This window comes from Schistocerca nitens, chromosome 3 (genome assembly GCF_023898315.1).
Source record: "Schistocerca nitens isolate TAMUIC-IGC-003100 chromosome 3, iqSchNite1.1, whole genome shotgun sequence".
Lineage (NCBI taxonomy): Eukaryota > Metazoa > Arthropoda > Insecta > Orthoptera > Acrididae > Schistocerca > Schistocerca nitens.
This window is the reverse complement of record NC_064616.1, coordinates 185,197,681-185,217,845: the sequence shown is the minus strand read 5'-3', so window position 1 is coordinate 185,217,845 and position 20,165 is coordinate 185,197,681. Positions and strand designations below refer to the sequence as shown.

The 20,165-nt window shown below is 39.6% G+C and overlaps 1 protein-coding gene across 2 annotated transcripts in view; it reads left to right on the top strand.

The window, feature by feature from the left end:
- LOC126248128 (glyoxylate/hydroxypyruvate reductase A-like) overlaps positions 1 to 14,617 on the top strand; it is a 539,820-nt gene extending 525,203 nt beyond the window's left edge. For both annotated transcript variants that reach the window (XM_049948814.1, XM_049948813.1), the window contains exons 6-7: positions 6,276 to 6,549; positions 14,291 to 14,617. In XM_049948814.1, the coding sequence (XP_049804771.1) occupies positions 6,276 to 6,549; positions 14,291 to 14,422 (406 nt within the window). In that variant the 3' untranslated portion in view covers positions 14,423 to 14,617. The remainder of the gene's footprint in view (positions 1 to 6,275; positions 6,550 to 14,290) is intronic.
- Positions 14,618 to 20,165: the final 5,548 nt, after the last annotated feature.

The following is a 20,165-nucleotide window of genomic DNA, read 5'->3' as shown; positions in this document are numbered from 1 at the left end:
CTCTTGTCCTACAAAAAGAGCATTACACTTCTCATCTTAGTAATACAAATTCTGAAGCTGACTCCAGGAATCTGTAAATACACTACTGGCGATTACAACTGCTACACCAAGAAGAAATACAGATGATAAACGGGTATTCATTGGACAAATATATTATACTAGAACTGACATGTGATTACATTTTCACGCTTTTTGGGTGCATAGATCGTGAGAAATCGGTAACCAGAAAAACCACCTCTGGCCATAATAATGGCCTTGATACGCCTGGGCATTGAGTCAAACAGAGCTTGGATGGCGTGTACATGTACAGCTGCCCATGCAGCTTCAACACGATACCACAGTTCATCAAGAGTAGTGACTGGTGTATTGTGATGAGCACATTGCTCGGCCACCATTGACCAGACGTTTTCAATTGGTGAGAGATCTGTAAAATGTGCTGTTCTGTATCCAGAAAGGCCCGTACAGGACCTGCAACATGTGGTCGTGCATTATCCTGCTGAAATGTAGGGTTTTGCAGGGATTGAATGAAGGGTAGAGCCACGGGTCATAACACATTTGAAATGTAACGTCCACTGTTCAAAGTGCCGTTAATGCGAACAAGAGGTGACCGAGACATGTAACCAGTGGCAACCCATACCATCACGCCGGGTGATACGCCAGTATGGTGATGACGAATACATGCTTCCAATGTGCATTCACCGCGATGTCGCCAAACACGGATGCGACCATCGTGATGCTGTAAACAGAACCTGGATTCATCCGAAAAAATGACGTTTTGCCATTCGTGCACCCAGGTTCGTCGTTGAGTACACCATCGCAGGTGCTCCTGCCTGTGATGCGGCGTCAAGGGTAACCGCAGCCATAGTCTCCGAGCTGATAGTCCATGCTGCTGCAAATGTCGTCGAACTGTTCGTGCAGATGGTTGTTGTCTTGCAAACGTCCCCATCTGTTGACTCAGGGATCGAGACGTGGCTGCACGATCCATTACACCCATGCGGATAAGATGCCTGTCATCTCGACTGATAGTGATACAAGGCCGTTGGGATCCAGCACGGCGTTCTGTATTACCCTCCTGAACCCAACCCACCGATTCCATATTCTGCTAACGGTCGTTGGATCTCGACTAATGCGAGCAGCAATGTCGCGATACGGTAAACCGCAATCACGGTAGGCTACAATCCGACCTTTATCAAAGTCGGAAACATGATGGTAGACATTTCTCCTCCTTACACGAGCCATCAGAACAACATTTCACCAGCGAACGCCTGTCAACTGCTGTTTGTGTATGAGAAATCGGTTGGAAACTTTCCTCATGTCAGCACGTTGTAGGTGCGCCAGTGGCGCCAACCTTGTGTGAATGCTTTGAAAAGCTAATCATTTGCATATCACAGCATCATCTTCCTGTCGGTTAAATTTTGCATCCTTAGCACGTCATCTTCGTGGTGTAGCAATTTTAATGGCCAGTAGTGTACTTCTGAACATGGTTGACTTATAACAACTCCTCTGGTTTCTATGGCTTCCAAAGAATCAGTTCCTCCACAGCACCAATAATCTTTTAAATTGCTGAAACACAAGTGTAACAGCTTCATAGTGCGCACTCGATCATGTACTTGAGAATCTCTTAATTGTAAATCCAGTATTTTTCAGAAGGATCATCCATCTATTGGTAGAAGCTGAGTATAACATGTACAAGCTGTCTAAGGTTCCAAAAACAAAAAAATCACGCATAATGGAACTATTGCTGAAGTGTGTAATCTGCGCAGATTGAAAGTGTGATTTGGTTAAGGTAAAACAATGCCTTAGGATTAAGTTTACAAATTCATTTTTGAACTCCAGAATGCACTCCAACATTGTATAAGCATTGTCATATCTTTATCACAGGCACATTGTCATATCCAGGCCATCCTGTTCAGTAACTTGTAAAATATCTTCTGTTAACGGCTTTCTTCCCATTAGAATAACCTAGAAATGACTCCTTTACTTTAACTTCTTTGTTTTCTATGTGAACATAACAAATGATTTCACTGATTTTATACCTGTGTGAAGTGAGATTATTTCATTTTGTGTAGTGAGGGATAAATAGCTTGTAAATGTTTTATCCATCTGTGACTCTATGGTCTGGTCTGGTCTGGTTTGATCAAGTCTTCCCATAGTACAGCTTCATATTTAAATAACTGTCTAATCAGCTGCAGAAAATTTCCTGTTTTCTGCAGAATATGCTCTCTGTGTCCACACAATGACAGATTTTATTCAGCCCAAAACATAGTGACATCTAGCAGCCTTTTTAAAATATTTCACCTTTTCCTTTTTCTGTTTTAGATACGGTCTGGGTGATATTATCAGTTGTTCCATTGGCAGTTTGACTTGTTCTTAAGGTTTCTTTCTTTCTTTCTTTCTTTCTTCTTCTTCTACTTCTTTTTTTTTTTTAAGTTGCTCCAAGGTTTCATGGTTGTAAACTGTTGGACTAAGTTTCCTTCAATCTTGAAAACCAGTAAAAAAATTGAAATGTACTGTTCAAACTTGAGTCTGAGCTGAAGTGGTTACAGCAAAAACAACAGAAACTTTGGTTTTCAGTTGAGTATTCCACCCAGGTTGTCAGAATTTTCTCACCATTTGGTTGCTTGATATAGAATCAGTCAGGTGTTAACTGTGGATTAGTACCTTTTGTCATATCCTTATTATATTATCTGTTAAAAGAAGAAAGTGATCCATCTCTGTTTCACAGTGCTTCACTCCCTATTTTAAGTCAACTGTTAGGGTTCTGGAACAGGGAAAGGCCATTAAGACAAATTGACTTCCGGACTTGGATAATTTCACATCGTCTTCCATGTCATTTTTGTCTGGTGCTTCTTGAATGCTTCATGCTGGCATTGAAGGGCAACAAATTTCAGCATTGAGCTTACCAGTGACTGATCTTCCAAAACCTTGGCCCTCTGTTCTTTCTTTGCTGTTCTATACTTGGATGAGGTCATCTCATGTTTGTGTTTATATTTTAAATTATATTCCTGCAAAAAAATTAATTTTATCTAAAGAAATTATTGATTTTAGGTAATAAAAACAATTGCTCATCGATAAAAACAAATTATTAGATGAAGTCACAATTTCTGTGGTCGCCACAGTATGTCGTCATCAGAATAACACAGGCACTGCAATATCGAAAACAAATTATAAAAATGGTTAATTCCTTAAGTACAGACATTATTTACTTATCATCATTTAATGGCATTATTTTGTGCTAAATAAAGGTAGCTGTGTATCAGCATTATAGTGCAAAACATTTTGAAGCATCAAAATACTTCAGTTCACTAAATATTTTTTTGCATGCAATGTTGGAAAGCATTTTACACACACTTCCATTGCCAGCAGCACAGTATCGTGAACACTAGTTAATGTTTGTGCTAGGACAGATGTGACACCTCTTCATTTCTGCAGTGTTGGCAGAGCTCTTCTCATGTTTTTGTTGCTCCTCCGGTTGCTGCTGATACATTACTTCTATACTTCTACCCATCAGAATCAACTTCATACACACTAATAACATGGGTTATACAGCTATTACCGATTTCCTGAAAACATTTTCCAGGATATGTTAGTTTTAAGCTCCTTGAGAAATACTGTTCTTTGTGTCTTTTTAGTGGTGTTCATTTTGTAAGTGACATAAGAATTTAATGTACAGACATTTGAAAATTAGAATGCAGCAAGGGGCCTTCTGCTTGTTTTGTGCCCAACACTATATTTGTTGCGTAGATGTTCCCACATATCCAATTCTTCCTTAGTCCAGTTGCCGAAAGTCAGTTTTTTACAGCCACTTGTATCTTCCTGTATGTTGTCAACACTTTGCATTACACATGTTAGAATTAAACAGCGAGATTACCTTGGAATGTAAAACACCATTTTTCTCATTGAAATATGCAAACTTGAACTCAGCATCCTATTGGACAGGAGCTCTGCAGGCATTTCACATTTATTTTGCATAATATTCCCACTAAAGTCAGTTTCAAGTCGATCAAGGTTCTGGCTAGTGGGATATGGGTATGTTCGTTACCAATGGTTGTGTTTCTCCTTGAGTCTATATATGAGTGACTAGACATTTGAGAGCACCTGAAAGATGATTAGATTGCCTGAATCGTCAGACCGTATTCCTACATACATCTCAAATGTGTGTAAATAAAAATTTCTCTATTCTGCTGTTGCACCTACCTTATTACAAATTTCTTTGGGTTTTAAGACAAATAGTGTTGAAATGAGCAACACTCCCAAAAAGGAAAGAGTTACTTGTCAGTCGTTACATATTCTGTAGGAGAATTTGCTTTCATGTATTTTTTTCTATGAGGGTCAGAAATTCATGAATAGCAAATATTAGGTAGATTTCTGCACCTGACAGTCGCATACATAGTATGTAAATACCAAGTGATACCACTATTTGGCCTCACAGCTGTAATAAATCACACCATATCATATTTCCTTTCAATTTTCAATGTTTTATTGTTACACTATACAATAATAATGTAACATGCTGGTAGACAAAGCAGAAAAGAGTTCAAGTTTTGTGCTAGACCAGTTTTACAGCTGGGTCCTGCGTTTGCACATCTGAGCAATTAGTAACTCTAGTTTCAGATAAGTGTGTGATAATATAAGGGCCAATTAGCAAATTTCCGTTTGAGTGCATTGCTGTAGCTTATATGCAATACGACTCCAGTGTGGGTATATTAGCATCAACATGTAGGCAAGGGATTAGTGTGGCATTCATGTCTTTCCGATGTGCAGGCGGAAGATGTGGAATCATAAGCTGTGGCAGTGTTATTACCAGACACATCCAAAGAGGACCAGTGTGCTGTTATTCTTTTCTTGGCTGCCGAAGGACAAAGAGTGGTAGATATCCATTGGAGAATGAAGAAGGTGTGTGGGGCAGCATGTTTGTCGAAAACCAATTTTGTGGGAATTGTGCACAAAGTTCCGTGCATAATGCACATCCCCATATTGTAAATGTTGTAACGCAGAAGCTACGCCGACTCAAGTGGGAGACACTCGAGCACACACCCTATAGTCCTGATCTCCCCCCACATTCTCTATGCTCTCAGTCCTTTAAAGTCATAGAGGGTTGGCAATTCATGTCTGACATGGATGTGCAGCAGATAGTTACAGACTTCTTGAAGCAGTAAGAGACTGTGTTTTACCAAATTAGATCTTCAACTTGGTGTGTCAGTGGGATGGTTGCCTCAGTGCTCAAGGTGATTTTGCCTGTTTGGCATACAGATTCCGAAATTCTGGACTGTACGACCTTCAAATGGAAACTTCTTGATTTCCCCTTATAACAATGTGTTTTTTAGCTGGTCTATTTTGGCTAAATGGCTTGTTTGATTTGGTTTTACTGTTAAGATAAGAAAAAAAGAACTATTACAGATCGTATTCAGTTTTTTTAGAAATCTTATGTTTAAGCTCAGAGAAATGTCTTGCAGATTCATCACATCAACATAATGCACAGTAACCCTGAAAAAAAATATCTGAATAGCTAAGATATAATCTCGACACTAAATTTCATTATTATTCTTCTACAGAAATATTAAAAAGTGTTGCATATTCAATGCTATGGATGTCTCAAAAGATGACATACGTAGGAGGGGTGCCAGGAAAAAAGAAATGGCAAGAGGCTTGCAAATGAAGATGATGAGAAACATGTTGGTGATGGTGATTAAAAACATTAGTACCACAAACTATTCACTTAGCTAGTAAGAATGAAAGGAAGTGATGAACTAATTAATGTAAACCACTAATTTTTGTTTATTTTACTTCTCCTTGGAATACCAAAATGTAGACAATCTAAAATGGCCTAAGTTTAGAATAGATATAATGATAACTTTAGAGATAAATGATTTAGTTCAATAAAACAGTTTTTGATTTTGATTGGTCAGACAGTTAAAATTCCTCAAGGAGTTTCATCGAAGAGAGATTGTCTTATAGTCGCGTACACACGGTATGGTACTGAGATTATCTTCAAAGGTTCTTTCCAATGCCAGTTTAAAAAATGGTATTATAATGCAACAGTTATAAACATCAAAAGTGACCTTTATATGTCAAAAAAATTGCCATATTGTGTGCTATAACTTAGTGAAATCTGCACCTTGATATATTTGCTTGTTGTGGTTGTATTTGAGATGGCCTACCTTAGCTGTGTGTCCTTGTATAATTGTATGTAGATCATTATGCACTGATTTGTTTTGAATTAATTTTTAGCATTTCAGTGTTACAGTTTGTTCACAAAAAATTACAATTTTCAGAAAAGTGGAAGATTTACCGGAGTTTTTGCAGAAGTGTGACTATGTCATAAATGTATTACCTTCCACACCTCAGACTACGGGACTTCTTAATGCAGATTTATTGAAGAACTGTGCTTCAAAGGAAACTGTTTTTATCAATATTGGAAGAGCATCAGTGGTGAAAGAAGAGGATCTGGTAACAGCATTAGAAAATAAGTGGCTGTCAGCAGCGATCCTTGATGTCTTTGAGAAAGAGCCATTGCCACCAGATAATCCACTTTGGAAAATGCCACAGGTATAATTTAGTTACTAACATTTTTATCAGAGTGTGTGTGTGTGTGTGTGTGTGTGTGTGTGTGTGTGTGTGTGTGTGTGTGGGCGCGCGCATGCGTGCATGATAACAGTTTTAAAGATACTTCAAACAAGTTGTTATTATAAATTGATTTTTGTGTAATTGTTGGAAACTGTTTTTACCCAAGTAATATTGTCAGAATTGGAGCTGATATTAGGCTATCAGAGTTTTTCATCTATCTTCGCAGAGGCAGTTTGTGATGGTTTGCCTGCTTTTTTTTTTCGTTTGTTGTCCTCAGTGTCGATGTACTGCATTACTATACTGGCTGAAAAATGAGGGGTGGAAGTCAAACACGGACTTCTTTAAATGATGTAGTCAACAGGTGCACATTTGCATGTCACAGTTTTTTACTTTCACTGTTCACAATCCCCCCCTCCCCATATACACATTTAATATGGCCAGTGTACTATTGTTTAACTTTCGATAAGCCTCATTAATAGTCTGCAGGAAAATATCCACATACTGCTATAATAGTTTCCTGCTGAACATCTATGCGCAGTAAAAGCCTAACCACAGTGTTCACATTTCTTGAAGAATAAAAGTGGTACGTATGGAAACAGACAATGTCATTGTTTTAACACACAGCCTAATTGTGTTACATTTATTTCACAGTTAAGTTGATGCATTGTTGTTGATCTAACCAACACAGGTTTCTTGTCTGAAATGTGGCCCTGGACTGACTGTCTCAGGACCAAAAATTGGGACCTTATATATCCTCACAATAATAGGTACTGAAACGACACATTGTTTGATGTTTACTTTACAGAAATTATGATTAAAACTTAACTCATTCAATTAACTGTACACATCAAAAAATTGGTTCTTTTTAACAGTTTCTTCCACTACAAGAGTTAGGCCAAATTATTTGTTTAAATTTCAACAATAGTTTTGAAAAAACTGTTAATTACTTCGGTATTAATGAAGGGCTGGATTTGTTAACATGTTTCTGAATAGAGCCAAATAAATCCTTTAAGAATGCTATTAGTCGTGCCTCCAAATGTGTATAATTAGTACAGAATGTATATTTGTTTATAAGTCAATAATAGGATTTAAGTTACAAAACAATTACTGATTTCACCCTATAACCAAAGATACTGACTATGAATGGTCAAAATAAATTAGATGTGGTGTTATATTCTTTAAAACTGCAATATAGTGTGTGTGTGTGTGTGTGTGTGTGTGTGTGTGCGCGTGTTTTTTGCACCACATCTTGGCCCATTTTTTGAAGCTAGAGTTTTCAGATACCTAGAAATAGACACAAGCATCATTCTCAGTAGTGTTAAATTACTACAAAGTCAAGGTTTCACTGATAGTTTAAGGAGATGGGAAATGTACTACGTAGGTTAATGAAACATCCATCAAGAGTAACCATTCTGCAACACAAATAAAATTTGGTCACAGTTACACAGTAAAATCCAGTAATGTCTTAGACAATAGTCTGCAGACATTACAGCTGCCTCATTGATACAGTTACCAAACAAACTTTGTAAAGGAGATTCAAAGAAGTTGTCTGCCAGACATCCTGGCTGTGTGTGTTACACTCACGGTAGTGCAGAGAGGAGCCCAATTACACTGAGGTGATAGAAGTCATCGGATAGCAATATGCACATATACAGATGGCAGTAGTATCACTTACACAAGGTGTACATGGGCAATGCATTGGCGAAGATGTGCTGTTGATTTAAACTTGCTCTTCATGGACAATAATGGCCATCTGAATTGAGCTTCTCATGTGGATATCTCAAAAGTAAATAATTCCAATGTGTGGACTAGCAAGTGTGGTTTCTGGATCCAAATCCTGTAGAGCATGCGTGGGATGTGTTGTGGACACACACTTCGTCCAGTCAACAGCCTTGTATAGTTCTTTGACTCCTTCACAGATCTTTCTCGGTAATGAGTTCAATTACTTTAGCCATCTCATGCAGAGAATGCCATGTCATTTTCAAAGGTGTCTATTAAAATCTGCAATTCAATATTTTTTGAAATTTCTCATTTAATTTGAACTTTTCTATGTTCATATTCTGGATGCTGTTGTATGCCAAACTAGTAGAAATTTAGCTTTACCTTGAGCTGCAACCTGTTTAGGAAAAATGCTCTACTTTTTAGTTATCTGTAGTTTGAGGAACTGATGTTTGACATCAGCTCTACAAATTTATTATTTGTTTTCTACCAGTTTCATTGCACCAACCATGTTCACAGGAAGTGAATTCAATTTCCCATTGGATAAATTGAAAATCATCTGTCATAAAATGTTCACAGAACCGCATATAACAGGTCATGATTTTGATACCTGCACAAAATTGACTTTACTATGATTAAATGGAATGATCATTAAGGTAATAACTTGAGAACTAACATCAGGCCATTGCCTTCTTTGTTTATAATACATGTACAAAACCCATGATAAGCACTCTAGTTAGTGAATCTTATTAAGCAACGGTTTTTGTTTTCCCCCATTTCAACTATGCTTTAAAGAATTATACAGGACTTTAAGAGTAGGGAGGCTACAAGTATTGGCAATGACAAAAGCTTCGGATTCTCCACTGAGATATTTTTATTTGTTCCCTTCACACTACAGTTGAACCTCGCTTAACGAGCACCTCCCATAACGTGCAATTCACACAATGAGCAAAACAAATTGTAAAAAAAATTACTCACTTAATGAGCAATGTTTCACATGATGATAATTTTGTGTGACATCACCAACCATTCACGTGCTGCAGCGGAAACGTTCAACAATATGAACATCTTTCATCATCAGCAGTGGCATATGAGCAATGTCTTTAGTATATACTGTATTCTGGGTTTAGTGCTCTTTCTGCTACCATCTTAGTGCAGCTTGATAACACATTTTTCTAAACTTGTGATCACACAGTGTTTTTTGTGTGCAGATTTTAATAACCTTTGTCGCAATATCCCCGGGGATAAATCTGCAAGAAGATGACCATAAGAGAAAGAAAATTACCTTAGAAATGAAATGCAAAATCAATTAAAAATTTGAATGTGGTGTGAGCGTTGCTGATTTAACGTGCACGTACGATCGGTCCACATCAACTGTTAGCACTATCCTCAAGAACAAGAACGATAACAAGTTTAAGGAAATAGATGCTTCAAAGGAAGTGACAAGAGTATCTAAACAATGGTTTTGTATTCTGGATGATGTCGAAAGGTTGCTCCTCATATGGATAAATGAAAAGCAATTGCAAGGGACTACTATTAATGAGAAATCGTTTGTGAGAAGGCGAGAATGATTTTTGCCGACCTCGAAGATGCCAGGATCATCAACTGCTGAAGAAGTGTTTAAGGGAAGCTGTGTGTGATTCAAGAACCTTAAGAGAAGAACCGGCATCCACAGCATTGTGAGGCACAGCGAAGCAGCCATCTCTGACACAAATGCAGTAGAGAACGTCATAAGCAACTTCAAGGAGCTCATAGATTATGAGGTTATCTGCCACAACAGGTTTTTAATTATGGTGAGTGGGGTCTAGTCTGGAAAGAGATGCCAAAGTGTACCTTTATAACAGCAGATCAGAATGCATTGCCCAGTCACAAGCCAATGAAAGACTGTCTCGTGCTAATATTCTGTGCCAGTACAAATAGTGATTTGAAAATTAAACTGCTGCTGGTTTACAATTTAGAAACTTCATAAGTCTTCAAGAAGTGTAAAGTCCAGAAGAGCAGGTTAAATGTGATGTGGAGGTCCAACAAGGCTTGGGTGACACCTGATCCTTTTTGTGCTTGGATCAATGAAGTGTTTGGTCCTTCGGTGAAAAAATATTTGCTTGAGATGAATCTGCCCCTCCATGTCTTGCTTGCTATGGACAACACACCTGCCCATTCTCCATGACAACAAGACCACCTCCTTGAAAAATTTCAGTTCACCAAGATCCAATTTCTGTCTCCCAGCACCACTCTATTACTCCAGCCTATGGACCAGCAGATTATTTCTAATGTTCAGAAGCTCTACACTAAAGCACTCTTCGAGCATTGTTTCGTGTTGATTGAAACTTCCGATCTCACTGCCAGGGAGTGCTGGAAATATCACTTCAGCATCGTTGCCTGCATCAAGATGTTTGAAAAGGCGTGAGAAAGGGTTACCAAGAGAACTTTCACTTCTGCTTGGAAGAAGCTTTTGCTGGAGTGCGTTCTTGAATGTGACTCTAAGGCATTTGAGTCAGTAGTTGTGGAGCCTGTACTCAACGAGATTGTGTCTTTGGCTAAGAGCATGGGACTAGAAGTGGATAACAATGATATTGATGAGTTTGGGGAAGATCACTGCCAAGGAATGACCATTGAAGAGCTTATGGAGTTGCAGTGTGTTGCAGGAAGTTGTGGAAATGAGTTCAGAGGAGGAGGAGGAGGAGGCGGTGGCGGAGGAGGTGGTAACAGAAAAACAGCAATCTTCTGGTGCAATAAGAGAAATGCTGAAAGCATAGGAATTGGTTGCTTCGTACATTGAAAATCGTCACCCCAATAAAGCAGTGTCTACGTTCACTGCAAATTTATTTGACGATAATGATGTTTCTCATTTTCGCCAAGTGTTGAAGCTTCGGCAGAAACAAATGACTACAGATGGCTTTCTAGTGAAAAAGAATTAGTTATGTATCATGAATAATAAAGTATGTAATATTGTATGTAAAATTTCCTTTGAGTAAATGGCATGAGTAAGATAAAACTTATAGTACTTTTTCTGCATGGAACGCATTATCCAGTTTTACCTTAATTATGTGGGATAAATTGTTTTGCTTGACAAGTATTTCATACTATGCGTAAGTTTCTGAAATGAATTATGCTCGCTATGTGAGGTTCCACGGTATTTGTTCCTTTCACGCTGATGATGTGGTCTTCAATCCTAAGACTGGTCTGATGCAACTCTACACAATAGTCTGTCATGTGCAGACTACTTCATCTCTGCATAACTAAATCACCTATATCCATTTGAACCTGCTTACTATAGTCAAGTCCTGCTCTCCCTCTACAAATTTTATCCCCCCCCCCCCCGCTCTCTCTCTCTCTCTCTCTCTCTCTCTCTCTCTCTCTCTCTCTCACACACACACACACACACACACACACACACACACACACACACACACACACACACACTCTTTCTGCTATTACCAAATTGACAATACTTTGATGCTTCTGGATATGTCATATCAACTAAATCTATCTTTTAGTCATGTTGTGCCATAAATATATTTTCCCCCCAATTTGATTCAGTGCCATTTCGTTAGTTATCAGATCTATCCACATATGTTCACATCCATGTTTCCCTTCTGTACAAGACTACACTCCAGACAAATACCTTCAGAAAAGGGTTCATAACACTTAAATTTATATTCAGTGTTAATACATTACTCTTTTTCCTAAATGTTTTTCAAACTGTTGCCAGTCTGCATTATATGTCACCTATGCATTCGCTATCATGTTATTATTCTGTCCAAATAAAACTCATTTACTACTATTCGTGCTTCATACTTACCTAATTCCCTCAGCAGTGCTTGATGTAATTTGACTACATTCCATTACCATTGTTTTACTTTTATTGATATTCATCTTTTTTTTAAATACACTATCCATTCCGTTCAACTGATCTAAGTGATTTGTCATATGTGACCGATTTACAGTTTTTCAGCAAACCTCAAAGTTTTAATTTCTTCTGACTGAACTTCAGTTTTCATTCCAAAATTCTTCTCAATTTCCTACACAGCTTGTTCAGTGCATAGCTTGATAGCATGGGAATTGGCTCTAACCATGTCTCATTCCTTTCTCCACTACTGCTTCCCTTCCATGTCCTTTGAACCTTATAACTGCAGCCTGGTTTCTGTACAAATTGTAAATAACCTTCCATTATATTATTTGTGCCACCTTCAAAATTTCAAAGAGTGTAGTCCAGTCCACATGGTCAAAAGCTTTCTCAGAATCTAGAAGTACCATAAATATGGGTTTGCTTTTCTTCAACCTATGTTCTAAGATAAGTTGTAGGGTCAGTACTCACTATAATTCATGTCTGTGTTTTGCAGCTGTGGTATATTAGACAGATGCTTCAATCAGATTCACACCTATTAGAACCTGCATTTCTTATAATTGGGGTTATTACAATCTTCTGGAAGTCTGAGGGTGTTACACCTTTCTCATACCTAGTATACCAGATACAATAGCTTTGTCATGGTATGTTCTCCCAAGTTCTTAGTAATTTTAAGAATTGTCACCTACTCTAGATGTCTTGATCCAACTTAGGTCTTTCAGTGCTCTGTCAAATTCTTCTCACAGTATCTCACCTCCATGTATTTCCTCTTCCTTCTCCATACTATTTTCTTCAGGTTTATTTCCTTTTGTATTACACTTCCACATATCCCTTCCACCTGTCAGCTTTCCCTTCTTTGCTTAGTACTGGATTACCATCTGAGCTCCTGACATTCAAATAGCTACTTCCCTTTTCTCCAAAGGCTTCTTTAATTTTCCTGTAGTTAACAGATACATTTCCCATAGTCATGTATCCTTCTAAAGCTTTGTGTTTCTCCTCTAGACATTCATGCTTTGTCATTGTGACCTTTCTGTCAATTTTCTTTATCGGATGTCTGTTTTCCCAATTTGATATATTTACCTTTCATCAGCATATTCAGTAGTTGGTTCATTATCCAAGGATTTCTACTGGGTGTTGTCTTTTTGCCTGTTTGATCACTTGCTACCTTCACTATTTCATCTCTCAAAGCTACCCATTTGTTTTTTATTGTTTTCCTTTCCCCTGTTTCGGCCAATCATTGCCTGATGCTCCCTTTGAAATTCTTCACATCCATTCATTCTTTCTGTTTATTCCACTTCCATCTTCTTAATTTCCTACCTTTCTTCAGTTTTTTTCAGTTTTGCTCTGAAGTTCATAATCAATAAATAATGATCAGATTCCACATCCGTCCCAGGAGATGACATACAGTTAAGATATGGTTTCAAAATATCTATCTGACATTATATATCTGAAACCTTCTGGTGTCGCCAAGTCTCTTTCATGTATATAACCCTCTTTCATGTTTCTTAAACCAACGTTAGCAATGATGAAATTGTGCTGGATTCTACTGGGTGGCTTCCCCTTTTACTACTTTAGCCCCACTTCATGTTCTCCTACTTTTATCTCACTTTTCCCATGACTGAATTCCCTTAATGATCTGAATAATTTCTTATGTCTCATAATACATCCTTTGATATCTACCGAAAACTGGTGAAGCACATAGACATAGGAAAATCCCTTATGTACACAATGAAGAAAACAGTGTGATGGTTATTTTGAGAACTATAGCTTCAGCTAATACCATGCTTGTATTACAAAATGGTTTTTTCTGCACATAACTCTTTGCGAGGAGTCATTTTATGTATTCCATTTGAACATATGAAAATGCTGAATTTTTTATAATATATTTGTGTGTGCTCCTGTGGCTTTTATCCCTTCAGTTTGTGTTTTGCATTAGGAGTGATATTTGCCAATGAGAATGTACAGACCATGGTAAAGTTCCGCCATAGCCTCATTTTAACAGACATTCGTATTTTATTAACAGGTTTCAGAACAGTATTTCCTGTTTTAAATGTTTGTGTAACAAAGGTACACTGTCAAGCAAATTTTTGACATTTAATCAATTAACTGAATAACCAAAACTGTGAAAACTATACTGAGAGTAATGATTTTTTGCAGGTAACTGTTACACCTCATGTATCTGGTATTACCCGTGCCAAAGACATTGTCAGACGATTTATGGAAAATTATGAGAAGTATAAAAACAACAAGCCACTACTAAATGTTGTAGACTTTGATAAAGGCTATTAATATTAAAATCTTCATGTTGGAGTGTAAGTTACAGTTTCAAATGTTCATAATCATCTACTCATTTGTAATAATTCATAATTTCATGTGTGGAAACGTTCAGTAAATACCAAAGCTTCTTCAATCACAAAGTGATGACCCTTGAGTGTGATAAATTTGTGATGCATTAAGATTAAATAAATTTTATTTTATTGTAAACTGTACAAAATACCTTCTTTGTGTTTACCCACCATACATTGTATTGAGAGGTTTGATCTGTAGAACTGTGGCTGAAATACTAGCAACTCACTCCCTCTGACAGTGATTCAGATTTCGTGCTTAGCATGGACATGGCGTGTCAGATGTACCAAGGCTGCGAGCAGTGGCTGCAGGCCACCAATGTAAGGGGAGCCACCACCCAGATATGCACAAGGTGGCGACTGTTTGTCACTGAGCCTGTGGCCCATGCTCACGGCTTGGTGCATTGCTTGCTATACTTCGTTACTGTTTGTGTCGTGCCATTGTACAGCCAAGTTGACCTAGTTTGTTTTCTGCTCTCAAGTCGTTACTGATTGGAACTGTTGTATTTCTATGCTAACTTCACTTCGTCCCAGACACGTTATTGTTTCTTTCAGTTTGTGAACTCAATCTATTGCAAGCTTATAGGAACATGTGTTTGTTCCCTGCAGTTTGGTGTACCCACCAGAGCAAGTGACAATAAACAGTCTGACTTTGCGATGAAGAATAGAAAACTGGCGATGAGGAACTTGTTCATCATGCTGTTTTGTGTAGCAAACCATGGATCCTGAGTTCATCAAGTTGTAGCAGCAGCAGGGACAGCATACGTTGCTTTTACAGTTTCTCCAAAATCAACAACAGGTGGCAGCTGCTGTTTCCGCACCTCCCTCTCTACCATTTGCTTCCTTCAAGTAGGCAAGTGAGGGTTGGGAGGTATGTTTACAGTGTTTCAAACTGCACTGCAAGCAAGTCAAATTGATGATCCTGAATGCTATTGTGTACTGTTACTGTTGTGTAGTAGTAAATTGCACAAAGTGGGGAAAAAATTACGCCCACTCTTGGCCCCCGTAATTTGAAGTTTTCTGAAGTTTTCAGTTTCCTGATTAAATACTACGGTTGCCAAATGCATGTCTTTGCAGCCAGACTCAAGTTCAATCAGCATGTTAAGCAAAGTAAACAATTCTATCTGCATGGGCTACTGATTTACAAGACTTAGCTCCTGTCAAAATTATGGTGTGCAGATTATTTAATTTGGGACGTTATCATCCACCTGGCCCTGGATTATGAGGTGCAAAGACGAAAGTGATTAGTTTGCCATCAACATGTCTGAAAGTGAGTGATGGTTCCTGAGTGATTTTCCTCATCACTGCATGAGTTCCCCAGCACAAGTCATGCCATCAAATCATGTCCAGAGTGCAACCCTCATCATCACCGGCATCAGTCTCCGTACCGTGACATCATCTGATTTGCTTGCCACAAGTCAGGACACCTCCTGAGTGTGTGCTGTGGCCGATGGGTGTCAACTTCAGCTCCTACCATGCTATGCAGTATCCTACCATTGCCAGGGCAACGGCAGATGGGATGCAGTGTATTATGCTGCCTCTGAACGTTGACAAGGTGATGGCGGAATTCCAATTGGGCACCAGCATGGCTGTGTCCCTAACTAATGGAGATACTAGTAAATTGGCTTTCCTCAGTTGCATATACTGTGGCGCAAAGCAGTGACATAAAATGACCAGTTGATCCCACTGTGGGCTCAAATCATGGTGCAAGCTAAATACAAAAACATAGGTTGGCAAGTACCTTGCTTGTAGTCAATTCTTGGACAACTACTAACACTTTTCATCTTGACACTTTCGTGTTTTTTGGTTCACAAATTCAGGATCAAGTGGATCTAATTTCTAATGTGATTCCATTCATGGAACTGGATGCATTGTGTGAAAGTTTCAAACATTAGTTTGAACTTACCTTAGGTCGTGCTACAAATTTTTCGGCACACATCTCTTTGAAGCATTCGGCAGTGCTTAAGTTCTGTAGGGCCCATCCAATAACATTCTCCATACGCGAACACGTGGCCCCGCCCTCACTACCCGTGGCGAAGAGAACACACAATTTTCACTGACCCTTTCCAGGGAGCAGTGTTCTTGTTGGTTATTGAAGCCAGTTTAAATTTCTCATATGTAGAGTAGATGTCAACAACATCCTCCAGGCCCACAGCCCTGGCCTCATCTACTATCTTGCTATAGAATGGGCCCCAGCTACATTGGTTTCTGACAATGGCCAACAATTTACAGCTTCGGCATTTTGGGATTTTTATAGGCGTATCAGTGACAAGCATCTGACCGTTTCACCCAGCATCCATTTCTGAAACGGAGTAATTTGTCAGGACATTTAAGCTGCAGATGAAAAAATTCTTGATATCGGCGAACTCGAGGGATGTATTTACCAACTTCCTGACCACATACCAGTCCACTACTGTCAATGGATGTAGCACGCCTGAGATTTTGCAAAGGCGCTGACCACGTACCTTGTCTGACCAGCATCCAGCAGTGCAGGCTCCTCCCCCATTCACTCTGCTTTATTATCGTGCCTGCTGTCATTTGTGGTCCACACATTCAGCCAAAAACCCAAGTGTACACAGGGCATTATGGTCGACAATAGAGGATAACAGATGTTCAATGTGATAGTCACCATGGAGCAAGGGGTCCATCACTGCAATTAACACTGCCTACATCACGATGTGCCACCCTCAGATCCTCCAGAGGCACTGATGGGCACCAGAATGGCTGTGTCCCTAACTAATGGGGATACTTACTAGTAAATTGGCTTTCCTCAGCTGCATATACTGTGGCGCAAAGCTGTACTGCTGTACTCATCCCAAAAACATACCAGTCTCTGGACCTATTCTTTCCCCCTCCACCACAGTGGAGGTGGTGAGGCTACATCCCGTACTTGTTAGTACTTTATGAACTCAGTCTATTGTGGGCTTTTAGGAACAGGAGTTCCTTTCAAGTGGTTTGGTATACCTACCGGAGCATGTGACGGTAAATAGTCCACCTGTGCCATGCAGGATAGAAAAGGAATGCCTTTCAAACTGCATGGCCACCCATGGTGCACATTTTCGGGGCAGTGGACCTGTACATCAGCTCATACCCATAATTAGGAACATTTTTCTGGCACAGCCAGGTCAGTGGAGCCGCAATTTGTGCAGCAGTTTTAATGAATTTGACGTAATAGCTAAGCTTCCCCATGACAACTTGGAGTTTATTAATGTTATGGGATGCCAGCAGAGCTTTTATCACATACAAATGTGAAGTAGCAGGATGAACTTCCTGTGCATTTATTACATGTCTTAAATACACTGTGTATACAACCCGGGAGATACGGGAAAAACCGGGCAATTCTTTCATCCGGGAAAAACCCGGGAAGTCGTTCATTGTTTTAGTTTCCAGTTAAATTTATGTAATTTTTATTGGTAGGAACTGATACTCTAACAAAGGATATTACTGTATACCGCTACTGCAGCATAATACCGCAGCAATAAAACATGAACGAGAGAAAAAAAAACTAAAATAAAACTTAAATTGCGAAGGAAATACACCATATACAACAACAAAACACAGTGCTCATACAAGTGTCTACCAACAGCATAATGTGTCAAAGGCTTTAGGAAGACTATGCAGTGCGTCATAACAATAATTACCTCCGATGAGCGTGACATCACAATTGTTTACATCAGATTCGTTTGATCAGTTACGAGTGGGCTCATGCGCATGTGCATTAGAGTCGCGTATGAGTACACTACTGGCCATTAAAATTGCTACACCATGAAGATGACTTGCTACAGATGCAAAATTTAACAGACAAGAAGAAGATGCTGTGATATGCAAATGATTAGGTTTTCAAAGCATTCACACAAGGTTTGCGCCGGTGGTGACACCTAAAACGTGCTGACATGAGGAAAGTTTCCAACCGATTTCTCATATACAAACAGCAGTTCACCTGCGTTGCCTGGTGAAACGTTGATGTGATACCTCGTGTAAGGAGGAGAAATGCGTACCATCACGTTTTCGGCTTTGATAAAGGTCGGATTGTAACCTATCACGATTGTGGTTTATCGTATCGTGACATTGCTGCTCACGTTGGTCGAAATCTAACGACTGTTAGCAGAATATGGAATCGGTGGGTTCACGAGGATAATACGGAATGCCGTGCTGGATCCCAACGGCCGCGTATCACTAGAAGTCGAGATGACAGGCATCTTATCTGCATGGCTTTAACAGATCGTTCAGCCACATCTCGATCCCTGAGTCAACAGATGGGGATGTTTGCAAGACAACAACCATCTGCACGAATAGTTCGACATCATTTGCAGCAGCATGGACTATCAGCTCAGAGACCATGGCTGCGGTTACCCTTGACGCTGCATCACAGGAGTGCCTGTAATGGTGTACTCAACGATAAACCTGGGTGCTTGAATGGTAAAATGTCATTTTTTCGGATGAATCCAGGTTCTGTTTACAGCATCATGATGGTCGCATCCGTGTTTGGCGACATTGCGGTGAATGCAAATTGGAAGCGTGTATTCGTCTTCGCCATACTGGCGTATCACCCGGCATGATGGTATGGGGTGCCATTGGTTACATGTCTCTGTCACCTCTTGTTCGCATTGACGGCACTTTGAACAGTGGACGTTACATTTCAGATGTGTTATGACCCATGGCTCTACCCTTCATTCGAACCCTGTGAAACCCTACATTTCAGCAGGATAATGCACGACCGCATGTTGCAGGTCCTGTATGGGCCTTACTGGATACAGAAAATGTTCGACTGCTGCCTTGGCCAGCACATTCTCCAGATCTCTCACCAATTGAAAACGTCTGGTCAATGGTGGCCGAGCAACTGGCTCATCACAATACGCCAGTCACTACTCTTGATGAACTGTGGTATCATGTAGAAGCTGCATGGGCAGCTGTACCTGTACACGCAATCCAATCTCTGTTTGACTCAATTCCCAGGCGTATCAAGGTCGTTAATACGGCCAGAGGTGGTAGTTCTGGGTATTGATTTCTCAGGACCTATGCACCCACATTTCGTAAAAATGTAATCACGTGTCAGTTCTAATATAATATATTTGTCTAATGAATACCTGTTTATCATCTGCATTTCTTCTTGGTGTAGCAATTTTAATGGCCAGTAGTGTAGTACCTTCTCCCGCCTCTGGCTACAGAAATGTGGCCATTGGCTGAGTAAGCACTAGCAACAAGCACCCAGTTGCTACACGGAAATGCTAGGTTAGATAGCCTTGGGCAAGTACAGAAAGGGCAACAGCCTCAACGGGTGCAGGGCAAAGTCAGGACATGCGGGGACCAAGCAGCAATCGGTATTGTAATTGTCAACTGTCGAAGCTGCATTGGTAAAGTACTGGAACTTCAAGCGCTGATAGAATGCACCGAAGCTGAAATCGTTATAGGTACTGAAAGCTGGCTGAAGCCAGGGATAAATTCTGCCGAAATTTTTACAAAGGTACAGACGGTATTTAGAAAGGATAGATTGCATGCAACCGGTGGTGGAGTGTTCGTCGCTGTCAGTAGTAGTTTATCCTGTAGAGAAGTAGAAGTGGATAGTTCCTGTGAATTATTATGGGTGGAGGTTACACTCAACAACCGAGCTAGGTTAATAATTGGCTCTTCTTACCGGCCTCCCGACTCAGCAGCATTAGTGGCAGAACAACTGAGAGAAAATTTGG